General features: G+C 45.5%; 1 protein-coding gene across 2 annotated transcripts in view; it reads left to right on the top strand.

The window, feature by feature from the left end:
- Positions 1 to 10,429: 10,429 nt before the first annotated feature.
- Positions 10,430 to 17,237, top strand: part of Scamp2 (secretory carrier membrane protein 2) — a 32,855-nt gene continuing 26,047 nt past the window's right edge. For both annotated transcript variants that reach the window (XM_004672841.2, XM_045160190.1), the window contains exon 1: positions 10,430 to 10,573. In XM_004672841.2, coding sequence (XP_004672898.1) covers positions 10,517 to 10,573 — 57 coding nt within the window. In that variant the 5' untranslated portion in view covers positions 10,430 to 10,516. The remainder of the gene's footprint in view (positions 10,574 to 17,237) is intronic.

Raw genomic sequence — 17,237 nt, 5'->3', positions numbered from 1 at the left:
CCCCCGCTGCCTTTCACGCAGAGCTTCACGGGAATTGTAGTTCCTGGCGCCCGCCCCCCCCCCACTTCCACGGATCAGGATTCACCAGCAACCCAAGGCATCTTAAGTCTAACCATGCCTTTCTGCATCCTCACGGATTTACTGAGCTCATGATAAGTACCACACAAGATAGCACTTCCATGCCTTTCAGAGCTTTTCTTTCGGAGAAGAGAAAACAAACGGATGCAGTAAGTAAATCATACAGTCTTTTGCTTGTAAAGCCTGACGGACCCAGTTTGACTCCCCAGTACCCAAGTAAAGCCAGATACACGAAGTGGCACATGCATCTAGAGTTCATTTTCAGCCCATTCCCTCCATCTCCTCTCATCTTTCTCTCCGTCTCGCTTTCTCTCTCCTTGCAAATAATTAATTTAAAAATATTTTAGGGCTGGAGGGATGGCTTAGCAGTTAAGGTGTTTGCCTGCAAAGCCAAAGGAAGCCTCTACCATGTCCAAGGGAAAAGGAGTCTGCCAGGGTGTAGATATCAACCTCCCCTGGGGTCCTCTGGTTTATATAAATCAAACTACCCTTCAAAGAAAGCTTTCTCATACATACACTAGAAAAGTAATAAACTGGTAGAGGACTGGAAAGATGGCTCAGTGGATCAAAACACTTGCTAGCCCCTGCTCTTATCCCCAGTGCCCACATTAAGCCAGATGCACAAAGTGGCATATACATCTGGAGTTCATCTGGCCTGGCACACCCATATTCTCTCCTTCTCTTTCTCAAATAAATATATAAAATATTTTAAATATCTTATTTTATTTTTTATTTAAGAGAGAAAGAAGCAGATAGAGAGAATGGGTACACCATGGCCTCTAGCCACTGCAAAGGAACTCCAGATCCATGTGCCCCCCACATGCATCTGGTTTACATGGGTCCTGGGGAATTGGAGCTGGGTCCTTGGGCTTCACAAGCAAGCTCGTTAACTGCTAAGCTATCTCTCCAGCCCTAAATATGTAAAAATATTTTATAAAAAGAATTGTAGCCAGGCATGGTGGTACATGCCTTTAAACCCAGCACTAGGGAGGCAGAGGTAGGAGGATCACAGTGGGTTCAAGGCCACCCTGAAACTACATAGTGAATTCCCGGTTAGCCTGGGCTAGAGCAAGACCCTACCTTGAAAGCCAAAAGAAAAAAAAAGACATTTTGTTTTGTGAAACATGTATTTGATCTTCATCCGCCCTTTCTTGGTCTAAAATCCTTGGACTCTCTTAAGTGATAAGTGCCTTTTGTGATGCTAATGAATGTATATTCTGGATATTAATCCTCTGTCAGATGTATATCTGGCAAAGATTTGCCAAGGTCTCCTGGTATAAACCTGCTTAGGGCTGGTTCCCAGAAGAACCAGCCAAGTGATTAGAGGGTTGGAACTTTTAGCCCCAATCCCTGAGCCTCCAGGGCAGGGAGGCAGGCTGAAGACTGGGTTGATCACCAGGTGGTCGATGATGTGACCAAGCTAACCTACATAATACAGCCTCCATAAAACCCAAAATAAGAGCCGGGCATGGTGGCACATGCCTTTAATTTATCCCAGCACTCAGGAAGCTAAGGTAAGAGCTTTGAGTTTGAGGACAGCCTAAGACTACATAGTGAATTCCAGATCAGCATGGGCTACAGTGAGACTCTACCTTGAAAAACCAGCCCTCCCAAAGCCTACCCTCCCCAAAACAAATAAGGACTGGGTCTGGGGAGCTGAACCTGAAGAGGTTTTTGAAGGAAGGGTGCTTGACAGAGGACTTGGAAGCTCTGTAGCCTTTTCCACATGCCTTGTCCTGTGCATGAATTTCATCTGGTCATTACTATGAGATCCTCTATAATAAACTGAAAAATGGGAGATTTTCCTGGCTCTGTGAGCCACTCTAGCAAATCTATTAAACGCAATAAGGGGTTATGGGGCCCCTTATGTAAGACCAGTGTGTCAGAAGTACAGGTAACACAACCTGGGGTTTGTGGTTGGCATCAGAAGTGGTGGCCCATCTTGTGGGACTGACTGGCAGGGACTCACCTGGGACACCATTTATTTCCAGGCAAATAGCTTCAGAATTGGATTGGGTTATAGGACACATAATTGGTGTCTAGCGGGGTATTACTTAGTGTGCAAAGAAACAACTTCCAAAATCTGGTGTCAGAAGTATTGTGTTGAATGACTGGGAGAGTGAAGAGAGAAAAAAAGTTGCTTTTCTTCAATTTTTTTTTTGGGTTTTTTTTTTTTTTGGTTTTTTCGAGGTAGGGTCTCACTCTGGTCCAGGCTGACCTGGAATTAACTCTGTCATCTCAGGGTGGCCTTGAACTCATGGCAACCCACCTACCTCTGCCTCCCGAGTGCTGGGATTAAAGGCATGCACCACCATGCCCGGCTTTTTTGTTTTTTTTGAAGTAAGGTGTTGTTAATGATTCTTAAACTTTTTCATAAAATAGAAAAGGAAGGAATATTACTAAAGACCCTCTATGAAGTCAGCATCACCCTGATACCAAAACCAGACAAAGAAAGAACAAAAAAAAAAGAAAATTATAGACAAATCTCACTCATGAACATAGATGCAAAAATTCTGAACAAAAATATTAGCAAACAGAATATAAGAAATATCAGAAAGATCAATCACCCCAATCAAGTAGGCCTTATCCCAGAGATTCAGGGATGGTTTAACATATGCAAATCGATAAATGTAATATACTATATAAATGGACTGAAGGACAAAAATCACATGATCATCTCAATAGATACAGAAAAGGCATTTGACAAAATCCAACATCTCTTTATGGTAAAAGTCCTACAGAAACTGGCAATAGAAGGAACATATCTCACCATAATAAAGGCTATTTATGGCAAACCTACAGCCAACATAATACTAAATGGGGAACAACTTGAAGCTTTTCCACTAAATTCAGGAATAAGAAAAGGGTGTCCATTGTCACCACTTTTATTTAATATAGTTCTGGAAGTCTTAGCTATAGCAATAAGGCAAGAGACACTCATAAAAGGGATACAAATTGGAAAGGAAGAGATCAAGTCATCATTATTTGCAGATGATATGGTTCTATACATAAAGGACCCTAAAGACTCTACCAGCGAACTGTGAGAGCTGATAAACACTTAGCAATGTAGCAGAATACAAAATAAACAATCAGTTTATTGTATATAAAAATCAGTAGCTTTCCTATACACTAACAACAAACATGCTGAGGATGAAATCAGATAATCACTCCCATTCACAATTGCCTCAAAAAAAAAATTTAAAAAGTACCTTGGGCTGGAGAGATGGATTAGCGGCTGGGATGTTTGTCTGCAAAGCCAAAGGACCCAGGTTCAATTCCCCAGGACCCACATAAGCCACATGCACAAGGGGCACATGCATCTGGAGTTTGTTTGCAGTGGCTACAGGCCCTGGCGGGCCCATTATCTCTCTGTCTGTCTGTCTTTTCTGTCTTTCCTCTCTCTGCTTGCAAATAAATAAATAAAATTTAAAAAAATAATTAAGTACCTTGGAATAAACTTAACCAAGGAAGTGAAGGATCTCTACATTGAAAACTTTAAAACACTCAATCTTTCTCTCTGTGTCTGTTGCTCTCAAATAAATAAATAAATAATTTGAAAAAAAATGACTTTAAAAAAAAAAACACTCAAACTAGAAATTACAGAAGACACAAGGAAATGGAAAGACATCCCATGTTCTTAGATTGGAAGAATCAATATTGTGAAAATGTCAATCTTACCAAAAGCAATCTACACATTTAATGCAAACCCCATTAAAATTTCAATGGCATTCTTCACAGAAATAGAAATGTTTGGAAGCATAAAAAACCTTGAATAGGCCAGACATGGCAGTGCATACCTTTAATCCCAGCACTTGGGAGGCAGAAGTAGGAGGATCACCATGAGTTTGAGGCCACCCTGTGATGACATAGTGAATTCCATGTCAGCCTGAGCTAGAGTGAGACCCTACCTCAAAAAAATAAAATAAAATAAATAAATAAATAAAATAAACCTTTAATAGCTAAAACAAATTTCAGCAACAAAAATCAGGCTGGTAGCATCACCATACACAATTTTAAGCTATGTTACAAAGCCATAATAACAAAAACAGCATGGTACTGGCAACAAAGGCAGACATGCAGATCAATGGATCAGAATAGAAGACCCAGATCAGATGTTAATCCAGGCAGCTACAACCATCTGATTATTGAAAAAAGTGTCAAAATTATTTATTGGAGAAAAGACAGCCTCTTTAACAACTGGTTCTGGGAAAACTGGATATTTGTATGTAGAAGGATGAAAATAGACCCTTGTCTTTCTCCATGCACAAGAATCAAGTCTAAATGGATCAGGGACCTTAATATGAGACCTGAAACTCTGAAACTGCTACAGGAAAAGGTAGGGGAAATCCTTCAACATATTGGCATAGACAATGACTTTCTGAATATAACCCCAGTTGCTCAGGAAATAAAACCACTGTGATCTCATGAAATTACAAAGCTTTTGTACAGCAAAGAACACTGAATAGAGAGACAGCCTACAGAATGGGAGAAAATCTTTGCCAGATACACATCTGACAGAGGATTAATATCCAGAATATACAAAGAACTCAAAAAATAAAACAATAAGCAATCAAACAACCCAATTAGAAAAAAAAAAAAAAAAGGGCTGCCGGGCATGGTGGCGCATGCCTTTAATCCCAGCACTTGGGAGGCAGAAGGAGGAGGACTTCTGTGAGTTCGAGGCCACCCTGAGAATACAGAGTGAATTCCAGCTCAGCCTGGGCTAGAGTGAGACCCTACCTCGAAAAAACAAAAAAAGAAAAAAAAAAGTAAGGTGATGTGTTGCTGTAGTCTGGAATTCACTGAGTAGTCTCAGGGTGATCTAGAATATATGGCCAATTTACCTTCCTACCTCTGTCTCCTAAGTGCTGGAATTAAAAGCATGTGCCGCCATAACCAGCTTCAATTCTCTCTCTCTCTCTCTCTTTTTCTAAGATACGGTATTACTCTAGCCCTGGCTGACCTGGAATTCACTGTGTTGTCTCAGGATGGCCTCGAACTCATGGCGATCCTCCTACCTCTGCCTCCCGAATGCTGCAAATAAAGGTGTGCACCACTGTGCCCAGCAGATTTTTTTTTAAATGTATTTTTTTTGCAAGCAGGGAGACAGAGACAGAGAGAGAATGGATATGTCAGAACCTGTAGTCACTGCAGATGAACTCCAGACACATGTGCTACTTTGTGCATCTACTTTTTCAGGGGTGCTGGGGAATTGATCCGGGCCACTGCCAGGCAGTATAAGCAAGTGCAACTACTGGACCATCTCTCCAGTCCTTCCTTCCTCCCTCCCTTCCTTTCCTTTTTTTTTATTTTTCAATGTAGAGTCTTACTCTAGCCCAGGCTGACCTGGAATTCACTATGTAGTCTCAGGGCGGCCTCAAACTGACAGCAATCCTCCTGTCTCTGTGTCCTGAGTGCTGGGATTAAAGGCGTGCCCCACCATGCAGGGCTTCTTTCTTCCATTCTTTTTTAGATTTTATTTTAATTAATTTATTTATTCATTTATTTAAGAGAAAGGGAGAGAGAGAGGGAGGAAAATAAAGAGGGAGAGGAAGAGAGAGAGAAAATGGGCACGCCAAGGCCTTCAGCCACTGTAAACAAACTCCAGATGCATGTGTCACCTTGGGCATCTGGCTTACGTGGGTTCTGGGGAATTGGACCTGGGTTCTTTGGCTTTGCAGGCAAATGCTTTAACCACTAAGACATCTCTCCAGCCCTCCTTTCTTCAGTTGTTAAGACCACACTATCAGGTAGATACTGTCACAGCCTCATTTTAGAGATGTGAAAAATGGGGCTCTGTCAGGGGTAGTAACTGGTCCAAAGCATAGAGCTCCAAGTTGCTATATCCTTCCATGTTGAATGAATGAATGAATAACTACATGTATGTCACAGGGAAGTGGACAGATCCTAGGATTTTCAGAGGCAGATGGGTAGGTAGTCTTCACATTGGTTATAGTCAAATTCTATTCCTTCTCCCGCCCAGCGCTGTACTGGCCATGGCACATGAAGCGGGGGACAGACAGCCTCACGTCCTTTGGATGGACTGTTCTCCTCTGAGGATGTAGACAGCTACTGCAGCTGAAAGCTAGGGGACACACGTGGACCCCTTTCTCATCCTCCCACCTTCACGTGGACACTAAGGCCAGCCTGGATAATTAGGACTTGGACAGGGGAGAGGAAGGTAAGGCAACTTGATCAGAGGAATGATCAGTAGATGCCTACTAAATGCCTGTCATTCTGGCAGCAGCCAGAAATACAATAGTGAGCAAAATAGGCCCTTGTGGGGATTACTGACTGAGGAGGAGACATTTAGAAACAAATAAGCAGCTATACGAGTGTGCAATTACAGCCTGTAATAGGCATTACGAAGGAAAATGACAGGGCAATGTGAGAGTTTACGATGGAGGAGGGCTGATCAGATCTAGTGAAGGACAGCCACTTTTTTTTTTTTTTTTTTTGTCTTTTCAAGGTAGGGTTTCACTCTAGCCCAGGTTGACCTGGAATTCACTGTGTAGTCTCAGGGTGACCTTGAACTCATAGTGATCCTCTTACCTCTGCCTCCCGAGTGCTGGGATTAAAGGCGTGCGCCACCACGTTTGGCTTGGACGACCACTTCTTTTCTTGTATGTACGCATAGTGTGTGCAATGTGTGCATATGTGAGTGCAGACGCACATGCCATGTGCACATGCATGCAGAGGCCAGAGAACTCGGACAAGTGCCCTTATTTCTCTGAGATGGAGTCTCTCACTGAACTTGGGGTTCTCCATTTTTCAGTTAGACTGGCTTGTCCAGGGAGCCCCAGCAATTCTCTTGTCTTTGTGCCCCTCAGCACTTCGGTTACATGTCCTGGACTTTTTTTTTTTTTTTTTCAAGGTAGGGTTTCACTCTAGCTCAGGCTGACCTGGAATTCACTATGTAGCCTCAGGCTGGCCTCGAACTCACAGCGATCCTCCTACCTCTGCCTCCCAAGTGCTGGGATTAAAGGCATGCGCCACCACGCCCGGCTGTCCTGGACTTTTTACCTTTATGCTGGAGGCCAAGCTCAGGTCCTCCTGCTTGTGCAAGTGCTCTTACCTGCCGAACCATTCCCTCCACATTAATCTTTGCATTTCTTTTTATTTGCTTTTCATTTTTTTAAATATGTTTTTTCATTCATTCATTCATATATTTATTTAAGAGTGACAGACAGAGAAAGAGGCAGAGAGAGAGAAAGAGAGAGAAAATGGGCATGTCAGGGCCTCCAGCCACTGTAAACAAACTCCAGATGCCTGTGCCCCCTTGTGCATCTGGCTAACGTGGGTCCTGGGGAATTGAGCCTCGAACCGGGGTCTTTAGGCTTCACAGGCAAGCGCTTAACTGCCAAGCCATAGCTCCGGCCCTTTTTTCTTTTTTTTTGAGATAGGTTCTCACTCTAGCTCAGGTTGGCCTGGAATTTACTCTGTAGTCTCAGGGTGGCCTTGAACTTACTCACAGTGATACTCCTACCTCAGCCTCCCAAGTGCTGGGATTAAAGGCATGTACCACCACACCCAGAAATCTTCCCAGTTAAAAAAAAAAAAAAACTTAACTTGAGAGAGAGAGAGAGAGAGAGAGAGAGAGAGAGAGAGAGAGAGGGGAAGAGGCAGAGAGAAAGAGAGAATGGGCACACCAGCGGCTCCAGCCACTGCAAATGATGCATCTGGCTTATGTGGGTCCTGGGGAATCAAACCTGGGTCCTTAGGCTTCACAGGCAAATGCTTTAACCACTAAACCATTTTCCCAGGCTATTCTTCACATTTTTTTAAAAAACAAATCTGGGGCTGGAGAGATGGCTTAGTGGTTAAAGTGCTTGCCTGCAAAGCACAAGAACCCAGGTTCGATTCCCCAGATCTCACATAAGCCAGATGCACAGGTGGCACAAGCTTCTGGAGTTCACTTGTAGTGGTTAGGGGCCCTGGCATGCCCATTCTCTCTCTCTCTCTTTAATACTTAATTTTTTTGAAAAATCTGAGTATTGAACTCAGAGACTTGTGTATATTAGAAAGTGTCCTCCTACCCTAGAAAAGCCACTTCTGAAGAAGGGGCTTGAGCTTGTTTTTTTTTGTTTGTTTGGTTTTTGGGTTTTTTTTTTGTTGTTTTGTTTTTTTGGTTTTCAATGGTAGGGTCTCACTGTAGCTCAGACTGACCGGGAATTCACTGTGGAGTCTCAGGGTGGCCTCAGACTCATGGTGCTCCTCCTACTTCTGCCTCCCGAGCGCTGGATTAAAGGCATGCGCCTCCAAGCCCAGCCCTTGTATTTGAAGGATATGTCTAATAGAAGATAGGCATGGGTGTGTTAGAAGGAACAGTATGTGTAAGGGGGTAAGGGAGGCCGGAGGGATCTAGGAAAAAAAAAAAAAAAGCAGCAAAGAGCTGGGCATGGTGGCACACACCTTTAATCCCAGCACTCAGGGGCAGAGGTAGGATTGCCATGAGACTCCATAGTGAATTCCATCTCAGCCTGGGCTAGAGTGAGACCCTACCTTGAAAAAATAAAACAAAACAAAAAAGCAACAAAGCATGGAATGGAGAGAGAGATGGCCCAGTGTGTGTTGGCTTCCCAAGACCCTCATTAAATGCCAGGTAGCGCCCCCTGTAATTCTAGTGCTCAGGAAGCCCAGACAGGGAATCTCTGAATCCCTGGGGCTCATTCCCTTGCTAGTCTAGTCAAATCAGTGAGCTCTAGGTTCAGTGCAAGACGCTATTTTAAAGAATAAGGAAGACAGAGACTGAGGAAGACCACCAACATCAGCCTCTGGCCTACACACACACACGTGCACGCCCATTTGTACACACACATGGACACATGCAGCTACACACATATGAATACATGCATCACGCACATGCATGTACACGCAAAAAGAGAAAGAAGAAAAGCTGAAAGATACGGATGAATAATTGAGTTGGTGGGGAGTGGATCAGCTGCCTCATCCTCCAGTGTGGCTGTATTTCTGAACTTAGTGAAAGTTGATGACCACTTGAAAATCTCCACTCCCTGGGCCCAAGGATCTTCATCCCTAAACTTAACACCAGAGGGCGGAGCCTAAAAGAAGTGGGGCTCAGCAAGAGTAGGGAGCTGATGTTTCTGCAGCATGGTTCTTTTGAGAACTCTGCTTAACCAATCACCCCTGCCCTTTGCACCTACAAATATGTGGGCTTCCCAAAAAGGATCTCTAGTAAAGAAAGGCATTTAAATTTCTTTCCTCCTGTCTCTCTCTCTTTTTAATTTCTTTCTTTCTTTCTTTTCTTTTTTTTTTTTTTTCCTCGAGGCAGGGTCTCAATCTAGCTCAGGCTGACCTAGAATTCACTACGCAGTCTCAGGGTGGCCTGGAACTCACAACGATCCTTCTACCTCTGCCTCCTGAGTGCTGGGATTATGGTGTGCACCACCATGCCCGGCTTTTTTTTTTTCCAAGTGGAGAGAGAATGGGCCTGGGCTGGGAGAGATGCAGCAAACAACTCCAGATGCATGTGTCACTTTGTGTATCTGGCTTTGCATGGGTACTGGGGAATTGAACTCAGGCCGTCAGGCTTTTCAAGCAAGAGCGTTAATTGCTGAGCAATCTCTCCAGCCTGGTTTTTTTTTTTTTTGTTTTTTTTTTTTTTTGGTTTTACAAGGTAGGGTCTCACTCTGGTCCTGGCTGACTTGGAACTAACTATGTAGTCTCAGGGTAGCCTCGAACTCACTGCGATCCTCCTACCTCTGCCTCCCCAGTGCTGGGATTAAAGGCGTGCGCCACCACGCCCGGCTCGTTTAAATTTCTTGTTGTGTGCCTGTTTGGTGGATTTAGAAACATAAGTTGGAAGACATCAGACTGGCAGCGTTTGGGAACAGCTCCCAAATGCTTATAAGCTCTCCAGGGCTGGAGAGATGGCTCAGCCGTTAAGGCATTTGCTTGAGAAGTCTGCTGTCCAGGGTTCGATTCCCCAGTATCCACATAAAGCCAAATGCATCTGGAGTTCGTTTGCCTTGGCAGGAGGCCCTGGTGTGTCTGTCCTTCTCTCTCTCTCTCAATCTCTCCCACTTTCTCCTGGCCAGTAAACAAAGAAATAAGTAAAATTAAAAAACAGTCCATCTGTGCTCCTGAGACTCCCAGAGGTAAGTGGATGGAAAGGAGCCCAGTAGCCCAGCTATTGTGAGGTCCTGGGTTCCATCCGCAGCACTCGAATAACAACTTAAAACATAAACAAAACAGTGGATGGAAACAGAACGCCCACCAGCTGCCCTCCCGCGGGCTGGGCGGGGGGCGGAGCGGGCCTCTGTGACGTCACAGCGCCACGCCTCCTCGGAGGGTGCTGCGCCTGCGCCAGAACGGCTGCTTCGCTCCCGGAAGTGGAGGGTCCGCGCCGAGCGCCGCTGGGTCTGGGCGTCCGAAGGCAGCAGCGCTCGCGGAGCTCGCCGGCCGGCCCCCGATCATCATGTCGGCCTTCGATGCTAACCCCTTCGCGGACCCAGTGGATGTAAACCCCTTCCAGGTAGACCCTCCCCAGCTACTCCGCAGATCTCTTTAGGGCCACGGGCCGAGGCCCGAGCCTCTTTCGCCAGAGCCGGGAGACGTGGCGTAGGAGGGACAGACTGTCTGCCCAATGGAGAAGCGCGGGATGTGAAGGCGGGCCTATCATAGTGCGGAGGGGGCGGGACTAGCAACAGGTGGCACCGCGGCCAGGGGGGCGGGGTGCTGGAGCCTGGGAAGAAGTGGGGTCTTAAAGCACCTTGCGGTGTGGCCCCCTTTGGGTATTGCTGGGTAAGGGGACAAGTCACCCTCGGACTCTTGGAGGGCCCCTAGCGTCTGGAAGGGAGGCGAAATGTGAGTGTCACGTTTCTGGGAAGACACCTGTCTTGTCATCTTGAGAGAGGCCGACACAAACATAATGAGGAAGTCGAAGTCTGGTGGGATGGAGAAATGTGTCCACAGCCCAGCAGCCCTCCACCACCGGCAGCAGGGAGACTAGCATGTAAACGATAGGAAAGTCCCTGAGGTTTAGTAGAAAAAGAACCATGGTAAGAGGGTAAGGCCATAGCCCAAGCTGAAAATGGCCTGTATCAGAATTCTGCACCTCGGTCATGAGTGTCGTCTGGGGCGGTTTTTATTTTTATTTTTTGTTTTTTCGAGGTAGGGTCTCACTCTAGCCCAGGCTGACCTGGAATTCACTATGTCTGTGTGCCTATATGCCAGGCTGGTCTCGAACTCAGGGCGATCCTTCCTACCTGTAACTCCCGAGTGCTGGGATTAAAGGCATTTGCTACTATGCCCGCCTGGAGGCCAGATAGGAGAGCCCAGGTTGGGAGGAGGAGAGGCATCTCTTGAAGCCCAAGGAATGATCTACCTGGGGGTGGCCTGGTTGTTGAGATGCAGTGACCTGTTAGCTGGCCCGACCTTTGGAACAGGGAAGAAGAAACAAATCTTCTGACTCAAAGCCAAAACTTTCCTGTCTCTGAGAGAAAGGAAACACAGGAAGTATTTTTCTTTTGTTGTTTTGTTTTGTTTTTCGAGGTAGGGTCTCATTCTGGCTCAGGCTGACCTGGAATTCACTATGTAGTCTCAGGGTGGCCTCGAACTCTCGGAGATCCTCCTACCTCTGCCTCCCGAGTGCTGGGATTAAAGGCGTGCGCCACAACGCCCGGCTCAGTATTTTTTTTTAATATTTTCATTTGAGAGAGGGTGGGAGGAGATAGGCAGAGACAGGGAATATGGGCACACCAGGGCCTCTTGTCATTGCGAACAAACACCAGACACACCCGCCACTTTGTACATCTGACCTTACATGGGTACTGGGGAAATTGAATCCAGGCCTGCAGGCTTTGCAAGCAAAGCACCTTTAACTGCTGAGCCATCTCCCCAGCTCCCCTCTCCACTTTTTTTTTTTTTTATGGCGAAGGGCTGGAACTCCTGTTTGCGCCAAGAAATCTGCATCTCTTCTTTCATGACTGCTCAAAAACTCGTTTGAGGGAAGCGTGCTTGTGCTGACTGGTGATTTATTAACCAGCTGTTTCTCCTCAGTCAGGATGTCACCAAGCACATTAACTTGTCCTGCTGGTACTTTGTTGTTGTTGTTGTTTTTGAGGTAAGGTTTCACTCTAGCTCAGGCTGACCCGGAATTCACTATGCAGTCTCGGGGTGGCCTTGAACTCATGGTGCTCCTCCTACCTCTGCCTCCTGAGTGCTGGGATTAAAGACATGTGCCACCACGCCCTGCTCCTGCTGATACTTTTGTTTGGTCATCCACAGCTTCAGAGTTTCTTGCAAGTGTTGGGGAAGTCCTCCAAGGGACAGCCTCTCTCTCCCCAACACACACACAGCATAAGCTTTCCCACCCTGAATCCAGTCAAGGGTCAGAGCAAAGGCAAAGGGGACTTGAACTAAAAGAAAGTATGTACAGTCAAGAGAGTGGAAATTGTTATTTAGTAGTAGTAGGGATCGAACCCAGGACCCTGCACATGCTAGGAAGACACTACACATTTCAGAGTGGCACTGAGCTACATACCCAGCCCTTGGTTTATTTGAGACAGGCTCTCTCTGTGTAACTCAGACTAGCCTTGAACTCCCTATGTGTCTCACCATTGCCGTGAACTTCCTCTGCCTCCTGAGTACTGGGATTACAAACGTAGGCTTACATGCCCAACCTAGCCGAGAGTAGAAATTTTAAACTTCTTTCTTGGTTTCAAGGTGACTTAGCCAGTGGGTCCTCGTTCCTTGTGACACTGGGGAATTCTGAGCATTCCTCTTGTGGCTTAATGTTTCTTGACAGAGTCTTTGCAAGGACCTTGTCTCTTATGTAAGACAAACAAACAGTCATCTCTATTTAATTGAGTGAGGAAAGAGCATTTGCAGTTTTTTCCCGTTTAATGTGTTCTGGTAAGACTTTTGATTAATTACAATACTGTTCTCTAATACTTGGATTTGGGCCTTAGCAAGAATCTGGTGGACTTTGGAGTGTGTGGTATGTGACAGTATTTGGTGGGTTTTGTTCTGTCAGAATCTAACACAATTTCTGCTGACATCAGTGAGCTTTTCTTCAGTCCTAGTGGTGGACAGAATCTGCCTTAATAGCCCTACAGAAGTCTTAAAATACATCTCCTGCCCCAGAAATGATTGTGCAAAGTGTGGGAGAAGTAACTTCTGCATTTAAGGAAGACAGTCCGTCCGTCAGGCAGCCCCAGGATATGGGACAGGAAGCAACTGTTGGCCCGTAAACCAGCAACATCTGGTGGGGAATCCTGTGTGGAAAGAAGAGGGCTGGCTGACTGTGATATGCTCCCCCTCATCCTGGGTTGAATCGTCATAGTTGGCACCCAACTGTGGAGGGAGCGGACACTCCCGCGCTCCTCCTGGTCAGAGCTGCCCTCCCTTCCCTTAGGATAGAAGTGTCTGCTTCCTTGACTGCCAGGGCTGAGACACGGGGAGGGTGTAGTTCTTGGTGACCGGGTGTGAACCCAGCCTCATTTACTCAGGGTGTTGGCATAGAGCTCAGGAGGGAGCAGGTGGGGAGGTGGTAGACTCAGAAACGGTCACACCTAGTCAGTCTTGAGAACAGTCTCTTTTTTTTTTTTGTCACATCATATAATGGTACATTGCAAAAATATACTTAGTGTTCAGTCTGTGGCTGACTGTTAGAACTGGGAACATTCTTAGAATATCTCTTCTAACATTTTCAGTTCAATGATAAGGAAGCCAAGATCTTAGTGAGGATGGGGCATGCCGGAATTAGATCAGACCTGGATCTCATTCCCCCGACAGTGCTCTTTTAAACACTTTGCAATGTCAGACATTTGTGTTAAAAGGCCTTGGGGTTATTTTAGGCCAGCTTAGGAAAGAATGTACATTGTCACCCTGGTCATCATGTTTTGTGTTTGAGACAGAATCTTTCTTTGAAGCCCTGACTGGCCTCAGGCTTGCAGTAATCCTCTTGCCTCTGCATCCTGGGTATATACCAGGCTGTCCTTGTCATTCTTTTTTTTTTAAATTTTTTAAATTTTTTGGTTTTTCCAGGTAGGGTCTTACTCCAGCCCAGGCTGACCTGGAATTCACTATGGAGTCTCAGGGTGGCCTTGAACTCACGGCAATCCTCCTACCTCTGCCTCCCGAGTGCTGGGATTAAAGGCGTGCACCACCACGCCCGGCTGTCCTTGTCATTCTTGAAATGAAAGTGCTGGCATTCCCTAAAGTTCTTTCCCTACCTCCTGCCCTCCTCCCCATGTGTGCAGGGAGAGAATAATGACGATTTTACTGTTGTTTTTTTGTTTTGTTGCTGGGGATTGAACCTAGGGTCTCATGTATGCTAAGTAAGTGCTGTACCCCTGGGATACATCCCTAGACCCTTATAGCAAGTTTTTAGACAGTGCTTTGAAGCAATATGTGTTTTGTGCTGGAGAGATGGCTGTTGCAGTCAGGTTCGCATTGCTGCTAGAAATCACCCAACCAAAGCTGGGCGTGGTGGCACACACCTTTAATCCCAGCACTCTGGAGGCAGAGGTAGGAGGATTACTTTGAATTCAAGGCCACCCTGAGACTACATAGTGAATTCCAGGTCCAGCCTGGGCTAGATGGGCTAGAGCGAGTCTCTACCTCAAAAAAAAAAAAAAAAAAAAAAGAAAAAGAAAAAGAAAAGAAATCACCCAACCAAGAGCAGCTTGTGGGAAAAAGAGGTTTATTTTGGCTTTCAGGCTTGAGGGGAAGCCCCACAATGGCAGGGGAAAACGATGGCATGAGCAGAGGGTGGACATCACCCCCTTGCCCACATAAGGTGGACAAAAGGAACAGACAAGTGTGCCAAACCCTGGTGTGGGGAAACTGGCTATAACACCCATGAGCCCACCCTCAACAGTACACTGCCTCTAGGATGCTTTAATTTCCAATTGCATCAGCTGGGGAACCTGGCATCCAGAACACCTGAATCAAACCACTGCAATGGTTCAGTGGTTCAGGTACTTGTTCACACAGTCTACCATTCTGGATTCAATTCCCCACATAAAGCCAGACTCACAAAGTGGTACATACATTTGGAGCTCATTTGCAGTGACATGAGGCCCTGGCATACCCATTCTTTCTCACTTTCTCTCTCTCTTTCAGAGTTTTTAAAATTTATTATTTGAGAGAAAGAGGTGGGGGTAGGGGGAGAATGAGCATGCCAGGGCCTCCATATACGCCACCTTGTGCATCTGGCTTATGTGGGTACTGAGGAATGGAACCTGGGTCCTTTGGCTTTGAAGACAAGTACTTTAACCACTAAACCATTTCTCCAGCCCCCTTTCTTTTTAAAAATTTAAGTTTTTAAAAATTAATATTTTATTTTAGTTTTTTGAGGTAGGGTATCACTGTAGTCCAGGCTGACCTAGAATTTACTATGTACTATGTAGTCAAGGTTGGCCTTGAACTCACGGTGATTCTCCTACCTCTGCCTTCCAAGTGCTGGGTTTAAAGGTGTGTGCCACCTTGCCCAGATAAATTTATCTATTTATTTTTTTAAATATATATTTTTAAAATATTTTATTTTTATTTATTTGACAGAGAAAGAGGGAGAAAGAGATAGAGATAGAGAGAGAGAGGATGGGCACACCAGGGCCTCCAGCCACTGCAAACGAACTCCAGACGCATGTACCCCCTTGTGCATCTGGCTAATGTGAGTCCTGGGGAATCGAACCTTGGTCCTTTGGCTTTTCAGGCAAGTGCCTTAACCACTAAGCCATCCCTCCAGCCCTTATCTATTTATTTTATTGACAACTTCCATAATTATAGACAATAACCATGGTAATTCTCCCCCCATTTTCCCCTTCATAACTCCACTTTCCATCACATTCCCTCCCTCTCTCAATTAGTGCCTTTTTTATTTTGATGTCATCATCTTTTCCTCTTACTATACTGGTAGTATCAGGAACTGTGAGGTCATGGGTATCCAGTCTATTTTGTGTCTGGAAGAGTGTGCATTGTAAGAAGTGGTCCCCTTCCTTTGGCTCTTACATTCTTTCTGGCACTTCTAACGCAACGGACCCTGAGCCTTGGAAGTTGTGATAGAGATGTTTCAGTGCTGAGCACTCCTCTGTCACTTTTTCTCAGCACTGCGGTGCCATCTGAGACATCCCAAGGTCACTACCATCTAAAAAAAGAAGCTTCTCTAACCAGAAGTGAGAGTAATATTAACATATGGGTATGAACAATAAGAGAAGTGCTTACCAGGCAGTTTGGTGAGCATAGTATAAACATTTAGCCAGACACCTGCAAGCATTACACCCCTAGGGCTCATGACTTCCCCCATCACAGTTTTCAGTATGAGGCATGTATTCGCTCCTGTGGAGAGGGCCTCCAGTCCACTTAGAGAGTAATTGGTTTCTCCCATAACAGACATGCCCCTATTGCACCCATTGGCTCATTTGGCCTGACTGGCCACATTTAAGGCGTACAGTCTGTCTCTCTCTGTCTCTTGGATTTTCGATGCAGGGTCTCACTCTAGCCCAGGCTGATCTGGAATTCACTATGGAGTCTCAGGGTGGCCTTGAACTCATGGCAATCCTCCTACCTCTGCCTCTCGAGTGCTGGGATTAAAGCCGTGCACCACCACACCCGGCTTCTCTCTCTGTTTTTTAATATGTATTTATTTATTTGAGTGAGAGAGAATGGCACATCAGGGCCTCTAGCTACTGCAAACAAACTCCACATGCATGTGCCACCTTGTGTATTTGGCTTTACCAGGGCACTGGGGAATTGAACCTGGGTCCTTTGGTGTTGCTGGCAAGTGCCTTAACTGCTAATCCATCTCTCCAGCCCCCTCTCTTTTTTTTAAAAAATATATTTTTATTTATTTATTTATTTATTTATTTTATTAGAGGAAAAAAAAGAGGGAGGGAGGGAGAGAGAGAGAGAATGGGCACACCAAGGCTTCCAGATACTGCAAACAAACTCCAGATACATGTGCCCCCTTGTGCATCTGGCTTATGTGGGTCCTGGGGAATTGAACCAATATCCTTTGGCTTTGCAGGCAAATGCCTACATTGCTAAGCCATCTCTCCAGCTCCTTAAAAAATTTTTTTTTCCTTTATATATCCATTTTTATTGTTGGGCGTGGTGGCACACACCTGTAATCCCAGCACTTGGGAGGCAGAGGTTGGAGGATCTTCAAGAGTTCAAGGCCACCCTGAAAGTAC

The sequence above is a fragment of the Jaculus jaculus genome, chromosome 10, assembly GCF_020740685.1.
Source record: "Jaculus jaculus isolate mJacJac1 chromosome 10, mJacJac1.mat.Y.cur, whole genome shotgun sequence".
In the NCBI taxonomy this organism is placed as follows: Eukaryota; Metazoa; Chordata; class Mammalia; order Rodentia; family Dipodidae; genus Jaculus; species Jaculus jaculus.
This window is presented reverse-complemented; position numbering and strand designations above follow the sequence as displayed.